At 40.7% G+C, this 11,277-nt stretch overlaps 1 protein-coding gene across 1 annotated transcript; it reads left to right on the forward strand.

Moving 5' to 3' along the window:
* Nucleotides 1-3,172: 3,172 nt before the first annotated feature.
* LOC306931442 (uncharacterized protein) lies at nt 3,173-8,687 on the forward strand (the record flags this gene model as incomplete). The annotated part of the gene is made up of 5 exons (XM_079512844.1): nt 3,173-3,488; nt 4,137-4,415; nt 5,030-5,101; nt 7,601-7,729; nt 8,392-8,687. The coding sequence occupies 5 exons, from the start codon at nt 3,173-3,175 to the stop codon at nt 8,670-8,672; spliced, it is 1,077 nt and encodes a 358-aa protein (XP_079368970.1). The 3' UTR covers nt 8,673-8,687.
* Between the last annotated feature and the right edge of the window lie 2,590 nt (nt 8,688-11,277).

Raw genomic sequence — 11,277 nt, forward strand, 5'->3', positions numbered from 1 at the left:
TGTGCTGTAGGTGAGCTAGGAGACTGGAGGAGGAGACACTTCACAGCAGAACAGAGTCTAGGAGGTGAGCTAGGAGACTGGAGGAGGAGACACTTCACAGCAGAACAGAGTCTAGGAGGTGAGCTAGGAGACTGGAGGAGGAGACACTTCACAGCAGAACAGAGTCTAGGAGGTGAGCTAGGTGACTGGAGGAGGAGACACTTCACAGCAGAACAGAGTCTAGGACAGGCCTGTCGAACTCAACTTGGGGTGAGGGCCGCATTGGTCAAAAGGTCACTTGATGGGGGCCACAGCCAGTTGCGGACGCGCGCTCGATGTCTCAGTCAGTCACTGCTATAACTACATATATGTGTGTGTGTGTGTGTGTGTGTGTGTATATATATATATATATATATATATATATATATATATAAATATATATATATATATATATATATATATATATACATATACATTCTACTGTAATTATTAAACAATGCAATAAGGATCCCCAACAAAACATTTGAAAGTAAAACATTTCAATTTGAAGTAAAGACATTACTTGTCAACCAAACATTTACATCTGCAAATATGCAAAGTATCTGAAGTTTCTGTTCAGTAATGTGTGGCTTTTGTTATGTTTCAGCTGTTGATCACCTGAGAGCTATTACTTAGCTAGGAGACTGGAGGAGGAGACACTTCACAGCAGAACAGAGTCTAGGAGGTGAGCTAGGAGACTGGAGGAGGAGACACTTCACAGCAGAACAGAGTGCTGAGATGGAGCGGCTCTTCAACACCTGACAGGAACCAGGCTGGGAGACAACCAGCAGCTCCACTGTCAGTCAAGGTATATGAAATGAAGGTAAGGTCACCAACGTCATTTTCGCTATCACGCAATTCCAGATTTGTCGCACCATGGGAGCCAAACTGCACCCGGAAGTACGTCAGAATGCACTGGAGTCAATGAGAGCACAGTGACCAGCTCATGAACAAACACTATTTCTGAATGACATTATTATTTTGTAAAGTAATCGCTTCTGGCAAATAACAGAAGACATATAACACATTATTGTCTGCTGTGTTGCTTTTCGATGTGTACACCGTGTAATTTTATAGAGGTATCTAAAGAGCAAAAAGTACGTTTCTGAACGTGCCAAGTATCGCGAGACTGTCCACCATTTCCTGTCTGGCAGCCAAATCTTGCGATACCCCCGGGACAGAAACCTGCTGCTGTTTAAATCCTCAAATAAAATGATGTAGCCTACTGTGCACTCATCGAAAAGCAAGTGATTAGAAAACAAACTGTGATATGTCTTCTTTTATATGCCTGAACCGATTATATGACACAGGTCTCAATAGTTCATAAATAATGTTTGTTATGAGCTGATCAATTTGTATTCATGTAACTTCCGGTGCGAGATTTGGCTCCCATGAAAGTGTCCTTCTCTAAACTTCTTTGCTGTCAGTAGGGAACTCCAGGTCCAGAGGAAAGACATATTACACTTTGGTTTTTAACCACATGTACTCTATAGGCCTACCAGGGCTACTTAACTTAAGATGGCTCAGGGGCCACTCAGCAAAATTCCAAAAGTCCAAGGGCCTTATGCTAAAAATGTCAGTATTGTTTTTAAATGTTTACAAATGTTTTTTTGTAACAGAGACTACACGAAAAAATTAAGGAAACCCACAGTAAAAAGCCACATTTCCAGATATAAGGCAAAACCTAAATGAACAAAAACATTGTGATTATCCACATGTCCTTGTTTGTACTTTTCACACTTGGACTAGCAAACACAATTAGTTTTTCAGTTATTGCTAAATCAAAGTTTAAGTTTTGTTCATTGATTTTGTGATATTTTATTTTGTATTCAAGTGACAACTTGTAGGTTGACTATTTCTGACAACTAGAGTTTAGTGTTTAGAGAAAAAAGGAGCGTATCTAGTAAGGAGCCGTGGGGGACCCCGGTCAACTATGTATATTACAAATTACTTATGACAGAATGACACACACACACACACACACACTTTACATCATGACACACACACACACACACACACACACACACACACACACACACACACACACACACACACACACACACACACACACACACACACACACACACACACACACACACACACACACACACACACACAACATCCTACATTGTGCAATTGATATGATACTGTAATTTTAGTATACTACTACTACTACTACTGAGCTTGTAGATTTGCTATTTGTTGTGAATGTTCCCCCCAGAATAGGAATGCTGGGGTTTAAGTGGTTAAACACCAAGTATAAAAGTTATTTTCAGTGTCCTAAATGGAACCAAATATTCTCCCCAGTTTTCATCGTGACATAAACTGTATCTTTGGGGGAAGGATTTACATATTTAGATACCGTTAATATGACAATAAAGTGCTATAAAGTAACATTTCTGTTGAAGCCTTAAATTTAACAACTAAACAAGACTGAATGCTATTTTAATTGTTGGTGTTTGGTTGACATATTGTATCAAAGACAACATTATAACATGAAATCTTAATGATTGTAGGATAAACTATTACAACTACTGTACCAGCATCACATCTCAGCAAAGCTACACTTTCCATTTTAAACTGGGTTTCTTGTTCGTATTAAATGTTTATATTAATATTGAATCAGTTCAGAGTGTTTCCACTGACAATGGATTGGTTCAGAACCCTAAAAGACTTGTGTTATATAAATAAACTTGTCTCGTCTTGTAGTGGCTATCCATCATACTATTGTACATACTATTGTACTATTGGATCCACCACACCTGGTGGATCAAACACCTTTAGACAGAGACAGAGAAATTGTGCTTCATGTCTGGTGGAGAAATAATCTATTTTTAATTGATCATTTCAGTTATATAATATCTCAAGGCACATTTTAACCACATGGAGCACATCACACCATACTCTTACTTTAAAACAACGACAGCTGATAACATTACACATATTCACAGCCACTCTTTTCAGAACCAGGATATGCAACGTTGCCAGATCTTATCAAAGCACATGTTACAGTTCTCAGGTGGTCCTTGACACCATTTACTGTCCAGTACACTAACTTTCCACTGGGCACGGTGACGTGTCTAGTGTTGGTGGACGAGCAGGTAGGGGATATAAAAAGCAGGTGCACGATATCAAATAGTGACTCGGCTTCAGGATGAAGGGCTGTGTGGCTTTGCTTGTTTTACTGTTCTGTCTGTCTGGGGCTGCTGGGGCTCCGGGAGAGAACGGACCGTTCAGCGAGAGACAGAGCGATGCCGGACCAGGTTCCCTCTTCACACCTGACCTCTCGGGGGAGCTGATGGAGCTTAGAGACATGGTGCACAGGCTGGGAGCCACCGTGGTGCTACAGACTGGTACGCTGAGCAACACAGAGACCAGGCTGGGAATCAGCGAGGAGAGGCTGGCCGCCAGCGAGGAGAGACTGGCCGCCAGCGAGGAAGAAGCCAAGAAGCAGAAGGTGTTCATGACAGGTTAGCATGGTCACAATGGAGCTGGAAGAAGTAGTAAAGGTATACAGGCTGAAATGTGTTTAAAATGTTTCATAGTTTAACATAATGTTGCTCTGTGATGTTTTTCAGTAATGGCTGCCAAATTGAGTGCTAGCAATAGCCTCGTGAAAGACCTCCAAACCAGACTCGGCACCAGTGAGGTCCATGTTGCAGACCTCCAAACCAGACTCAGTACCAGTGAAGGCCAAGTGGAAGTTCTCCAGACCAGACTTAATGCTAGTGAGAGTCAGATTGAGGGCTTTGAGACCAGACTTAGTGCTAGTGAGAGTCAAGTTGAAGGCTTTGAGACCAGAATTAGTGCTAGTGAGAGTGTAGTTGAAGGCTTTGAGACCAGACTTAATGCTAGTGAGAGTGTAGTTGAAGGCTTTGAGACCAGAGTTAGTGCTAGTGAGAGTCAAGTTGAAGACTTTAAGACCAGACTTAGTGCTAGTGCGAGTCAGATTGAAGGCTTTGAGACCAGACTTAGTGCTAGTGAGAGTCAGATTGAAGGCTTTGAGACCAGACTTAGTGCTAGTGAGAGTCAAGTTGAAGGCTTTGAGACCAGAATTAGTGCTAGTGAGAGTGTAGTTGAAGGCTTTGAGACCAGACTTAATGCTAGTGAGAGTGTAGTTGAAGGCTTTGAGACCAGAGTTAGTGCTAGTGAGAGTCAAGTTGAAGACTTTAAGACCAGACTTAGTGCTAGTGCGAGTCAGATTGAAGGCTTTGAGACCAGACTTAGTGCTAGTGAGAGTCAGATTGAAGGCTTTGAGACCAGACTTAGTGCTAGTGAGAGTCAAGTTGAAGGCTTTGAGACCAGACTTAGTGCTAGTGAGAGTCAGATTGAAGGCTTTGAGACCAGACTCAACACCAGTGACGTCCAGGTTGAAGACTTGAAGGAAGAAAGTGAAGGTAATTTGATCAAGATGGTGTTCAGTGAATGCAAGTATAGATGTGTAGTGTTGAAAAGGGACTTTGGGGTTAAAAAGGTTAAAAACCTTGAAGCCTTGAATTGACCACAACTCAGCCGGTCATCACATTATATGCTTATTGGAATGCGACAAAAACTTTAAAAAAGAAATCACACCCGTGTTATCATCATACATCACATTCCGTGCTCAGCCAATCAAATCATCACAAATGTCATTCCGGCCAATCACGTTGGGCGTCTTCACTTTTCTGCCGTCACATTTTATCCTCAATATGTACTTTGCTCGGCCAATCAAATCATCACTATGGGGTGATCAGCCAATCAAATCATCAAGTTGGGAAAAGGAGGGGCTAGGGCCCCTCAGAAATCTCCATGAATTCAAAGTTCCATGCGGTGTGTAATTAAGTCACATTTTGGGTGAACTACTCCTTTAAGTACTATAATTGATCTAAAAAATAGATAACTTTTTTTATCATGTATCCTTACTGTACAGTTGATCCATAATCCATAATGGAAAGCTTACTCACTCAACAAACAGTGAAAGTGCATGAGTATTTACTGTATGAGTGACTTAATGCTAATGTACTGATTTCAGCTCATCTTGCTCAGCTGACCACCATAGAAACCAGGCTGACTGCTGCTGAAAGCCAAGTGCACCAACTGTGGAGTAAGTATGTTTTATAAATATAATATATACTAACATTAAGTATACATGTATATCAAAAGTAGGAATTGAAAAAATCCCAAAAGGTTCAATTAAATGGAGGACAGAGTACTCACATTTCCACTTTTTTATTGGCACACACTAATAAATAAACGCTATTTATAGATGCTTACTATAAGGATGTTCATATACTTGTATATATCAATAATTCTGATATACTAATATAAAATACTATTCGTATGCTCAGTAAACATACTGTATATGTTCAGTCTTCCACATTATTCCCCAAATATGCATACACAATTAAATTATCTACTATTCTTTGGCACACATTTGGTAAAAACAAATTGCAGATCTACAATCTCACAACGTAATGTGACATGTTGTGAGCTTGTAGATCTGCTATATCTGTCAAAGATATTTGGTGTAGAGGGAAATACTGTGCAAAAGGATGCTACGCACACTAATCCTTGTAGTGTTGCTGATCCAAGGCAGAATGATCGGAAAGGTAGTCTTTGAAAGACAAAAAAGTGGCCGCACACACTGGTATAGCCAAAGTGCCAAGAATGTATTATAGGATGAAGAGAACACAGAGACCAACGTTTGGGTAGAGAACTGCCTGCTTCAACATTTCAAATGACCATATAGAGCCTGGGCTAGTCTTACAACCAATCACATTCTGATGAGTGCTGAGAGCAATCAGAGGGAAATACCAGCAGCCCTATCATTGAGATTTTGACACCTGATCTTTCATTTAAATACCAGTAAGACGCCTGAGGGCGAGAAGCGACCTCGCCCTTGCACCCATCTGCCTAGTCAGCCTGGGTGACAGCAGACTGCTGGGCGAGCGCTGGCGCTTTGGCATGGGGGGTCAGATCAACATATGGAATTAATTCTGTACTGGCCATATATGGAATGTGTCTTGAGTGTACAGGGTTTGATGAGGTCAGATCAACATATGGATCTGACCTCATCAATGATTGAGGTTTGAGGTCAGATGTAGAGTTGCTGGACAATATTGATGAAAACAGGGATCTCCATATGGGCTTAATGTGGATGACATCACATGATGTCACTAGGCATGACCATATATGGAGGCTGACCAACCAAACAACTGACGGGAAATTGACGATTTCATAGTAAATGCGACCTGTGGTCGCAATAACCAGTAAGACGCCTTGAGGGCGAGGTTGCGTGCACCTGCTGGGCGAGCATTGGTGTTTTGGCATGGGGGGTCAACATATGGAATTAATTATGTACTGGCCATATGGAGTGTGTCTTGAGTGTACAGGGTTTGATGAGGTCAGATGAGGTCGAATGTCAGAACAGGAAGGACGGGTGGGGTAGGATCAACATATGGAATGTCAGAACAGGTCAGCTCCATATATGGAGATGTAATGGTTTGAGGTCAGGTGTAGAGTTGCTGGCCGTTAGTTTTAATAGCCTACTTTGTCTTGTTGGAGGCGATAAGCTGCTTTACAGCTAGATGGATGTATAAAGGGTATGCGCATGCATAAAGTGAGTGGTAAATCGAGTGGCACAGTGAGTTTAATGTCGTTTAAGTTCATTTAATGTCAGTCAGGACATTTCTGATTGGATGTATGGGCTGTCAATCAGATAGGACTTTTCTGATTGGATGTATGGGCTGTCAATCAGATAGGACTTGTTTGTTTGCATGCATGGACTGTCAAGGCCAGAAAGTAGTGTTTTGCCACTCCGTAAGACAAGTGTCCCTGCGTAACTTCCGGGTATGATGATGATGTCACAGTCACACGCATTCCCTCTATTGGCTTAATTGCGAAGGTCGCAGTTAACTATGAAATCTCACATTTCCCGTCAGTGTGTCACATCTTGTGACATCACACCTCCATATATGGTCACACCTTGTGACATCATGCCTCCATATATGGTCACGCCTTGTGACACCACACCTCCATTTATGGTCACGCCTTGTGAAACATCACGCCATCATATATGGCCATCTCCATACTGACCTCATCTAACCCAGCTGGATAACCATACATGGAGAAGACTGGATCATCACCTAGACCTACATATATGGAGCCAGCCAGCAACTCTATATCTGACCTCAAACCTCAAACCCTTAGATCTCCATATATGGAGTTTACCCGTTTTGACATTCCATATGTTAATCCTTCCCCAACTGTCCTTCCTGTTCTGACATTCCATATGTTGACCTGACCCCATCAAACCCTGTACACTCAAGACACGCTCCATATATGGCCAGTACATAATTCATTCCATATGTTGATCTGACCTCATCAAACCCTGTACACTCAAGACACGCTCCATATATGGCCAGTACATAATTCATTCCATATGTTGATTTGACCCCGCATGCCAAAGCGCCAGTGCTCGCCCAGCAGTCTGCTGTCACTCAGGCGGATGCATGCACGCGACCTCGCCCTCAGGGCATACTGGTATAATATTATGCTTTAATAATATTTAAACTGTTTGATAATGCTCCTCCTGTGTTGACAGACAAACCGAAGGTGGCCTTCAGTTCTGCTGGTTTGGGTTCTGGACAAGTTGGACCGTATGGTTCTGACACTACTCTGATCTACAAGAGAGTCATCACTAACATCGGCAACGCCTACAATCCATCTACAGGTAGGTGGTGACAATCACTACAATCAATCTAAAGTTTTTACCTAAGTAAAAGTATCAATACTGCAATATAGAACTACTCTGTTACAAGTAAAAGTCCGGAATTCAAAATTCCTTCTGCAAAAAGTAAACAGGTAAGTAGTACAAGTAAAAGTACTCATTATGCAGAATATACGTGCCATTTCAAGTTTTCAAATGTATAAATATCTTTTGAAAATAGCAGATCTACAAGCTTGTAGATCTGCTATTTTCAAATGGTCTAAATATAATTATATAGGACTGAAGTTGTTAATATATGTTTTGTAATAATAATCTAAATCTACAAAGTAACTAGTGACTAAAGTTTTCAAATAAATGTAGTGAAGTAAAAGTACAATATTTATATCCGAGTAGAAGTAAAAGTAGTGGAAATTGGAAATACTCAAGTAAACTACAAATACCAAAACATTGTACTTAAGTACAGTTCTTAAGTAAATGTACTTAGTTACTTTCCACCACTGTGTGTTTCACATTGAAAGCAACAGTCCAGAGGGGATGAGGAAAGTAACCTCTTAACTCACACAACTTGTAGACCTGACTTTTTAATTTAGGTTTTAATTTTTACAATTGTATTTTTTATTTGTATTTCTATGAATTTAATGTTTTCTCTCATCCTGTGTTCTCAGGGGTCTTCTCTGCACCGGTCAAAGGACTCTATCACTTCACATACTCTGCATTTAACAACTGGTCATCAGAGCAATTCTGTGTCGACATGTTTAAGAATGAGCAGAGACTCTTCCGTAACTGTGGATACAGTAGTGGAGTAAGTGAACAGTTATCTAGTGGAATGATGGTAGAGCTGGAGGAGGGAGACACTGTTGACATGCGTTTATATGGAAGGCACAGGCTCAATGATAACACAAGCAACCTCAATGTGTTCAATGGTGTTCTGCTCTATGCTATGTAACACTGTCTGGTACCATTACCAGTGGTGGAAAGTAACTAAGTAGATTTACTTAAGTACTGTACTTAAGTACAATTGAGGAATTTGGACTTTACTTGAGTATTTCCAATTATTTTACTTCTACTCCACTACATTTCAGGTCCAACATTTGTACTTTTACTTCACTACATTTAGTGGATTACCCATGATTTGATCAGCTGATTGAGAGAGAGTACTCCAGCATTCTTACCATCATGCATGTATAATTTCTACAATTCTAGATTGGTAGTATAGGTTTTTTCCTGTCTATTTAATTTGGTCACTTTGTTTCTTAAAGAGCGATATGCTAGCCAGTCCTCTGATCTACCTGAATCTACAGAAACTCGTTTCACTTCATCTCTATCTTTCATCAAGCTTCTCAGCGTTGTCAGCTTTTCATCTACTATTTTCAATATGCTTTGAAAATAACCTGAAATAATTATGAAAGTTTAAATTGTGTTGAAACATTGTAACAATACAAATGTTCTCTCATGGGGTCTATGCTGTCACAGATGGGGGTCCACAGACAAATAGATCATTTTGGGGTCCTTGACATGAAAATGTTTGAGAAGCATTACGTTAAAGAGCCTCCATAATGTTCATATCCATCCTGTCAATAAACACATTGAAAAGCATTGTTGTCTGTTTTACTGATTAATATTAAGACTGTGATACATTCTAGAAGAGCAGAGATGATGTGTTGATGTCCGTATATATATGACACATTATGAGAACTACAACGACCATGAGTATCACTGAATATTAACAATATGAGAACTACAACATCCATGAGTATCACTGAATATTAACATTATGAGAACTACAACATCCATGAGTATCACTGAATATTAACATTATTGTAGAAACATTTAGCTCATGTTGACTAATCTAACTGATGCTCTGATAACACGAGCTCATTGATAGAATTACGGTATGTTTCTTTTACTATAGATATAAAAAATAAATCATGTATTCTTCATTTTCATCACACAAAAAAGAGCGGGGTAAAAAATAGAAAAAAATGGAAAGACAACGCCAAAAGGCCAGAACACATGTTTCAGCCTGTATGTCATATCCCCAATGGGTAAGGACTAATACAAATTAAAAAGATTGAATGGTTTTGGACATGAGCTAAAAGTTTGACTCCTTGCTCTGACTTATAATAGAGCATTGTTACATTATGGAATTGCTACCTATATTAGTGTAGCCTTAGTGACACTAATATCACTTTGTGGATATTAGTCTCGTCCCTCTCAGCGTTAGGTCTTTGTAAGGTGAAACGTGACTAGTGAAAGCTGATGAAATGTAGAAGACCTAGTCATACATGAGTCATACTGAGGACCTAGTCCTGATTGGCTGCCACAGACGCTGCTGTCATGTACTGGTTACTCAGGTTTGATTGATTGATTTGATTGATTGATTGATTGAAATATTTATTAACAGTTTGCAGAATTACAGTACATTTTAAGCATAAACTCAATACAAAGGCTGTTAACTGTGAGTGAACGACCCAATTAAGCATTACACTTGTTTACAAGAGGGTCCACCATGTTCAATTCATCAAAACATTTAAAGACGTACAAATAGACACTTCTATATAGACAAAGAACAGAACAGGAATTCATCATAATGGAGGTAAAAAGGGAAAAGAAACATATGCAGTGAGGGGAAAAGGGGGTGGGGGGGGGATTCAGATTTTACGGGGGCCAGTTTCGAATGGCAGCCATCCGTAGGTGCCCTTTGAGAGCGGTTTTGAAGGAGTCAAGGGATTCGCATGTCTTAATGACTGTTGGTAGGGCGTTCCACATTTTGGTGGCATAGGAGCGAAAATAATTTAGTCCCTTGTTTGTGCCAAATCTGGGTTGTACATGGTTCGTTGCACTCCCTCTGGTGTTGTGGGTGTGGACTTCGTTAACATTAAGGAAGTATCTAGACAGGTACATGGGTATCTTGGTGGAGTATCGAATCTTGTGGACCAGACCCATTGCAAGATGCTGTACTCTGTCGTCGACCCTAAGCCATGCCAGTCTGTCAAAGTGGGCAGGGGTGAGGTGGGTTCGGGGGGTGAGGCCAAGTAGGAGCCTGACCAGTTTGTTTTGGGAAGTCTGGAAGCCTTGTACGAGGGCTCCTGTTAAGGTCTTCAAGGTGTTTTTGTCGACCAGTGAGGAGATCCTGTAAAGGAATCTTGTTCTTTGGTTGACTTTTTTGATTACGTTGGTGGCCATTTTATCACCGGAAAGATTAGCCTCCAGGATGGAACCTAGGTAGGTAATTTCATCTTTACGTGTGATAACATTGTCACCCACTCTAACCAAGAAGCCATTTGCCTTGCTGAGATTACTATTAGAACCAAAGAGAATGGATTCAGTTTTTCCCAGGTGTAAAGATAGTTTGTTATCAGCGAGCCAGGTGCAGATTCTACCGAGTTCAGAGCTGAGGGCATTTTCAACCTGCAGTTTGTCCCTGTACGAGACCAGCAGTGCCGAGTCATCTGCGAACAGGAACAAGTTGCAGTCACAAGCTGAAGTCATGTCGTTTACATATATTAGGAACAGTAGAGGCCCTAGTATGCTTCCTTGTGGAACGCCAC

Source organism: Electrona antarctica (genome assembly GCF_951216825.1).
Source record: "Electrona antarctica genome assembly, chromosome: 10".
In the NCBI taxonomy this organism is placed as follows: domain Eukaryota; kingdom Metazoa; phylum Chordata; class Actinopteri; order Myctophiformes; family Myctophidae; genus Electrona; species Electrona antarctica.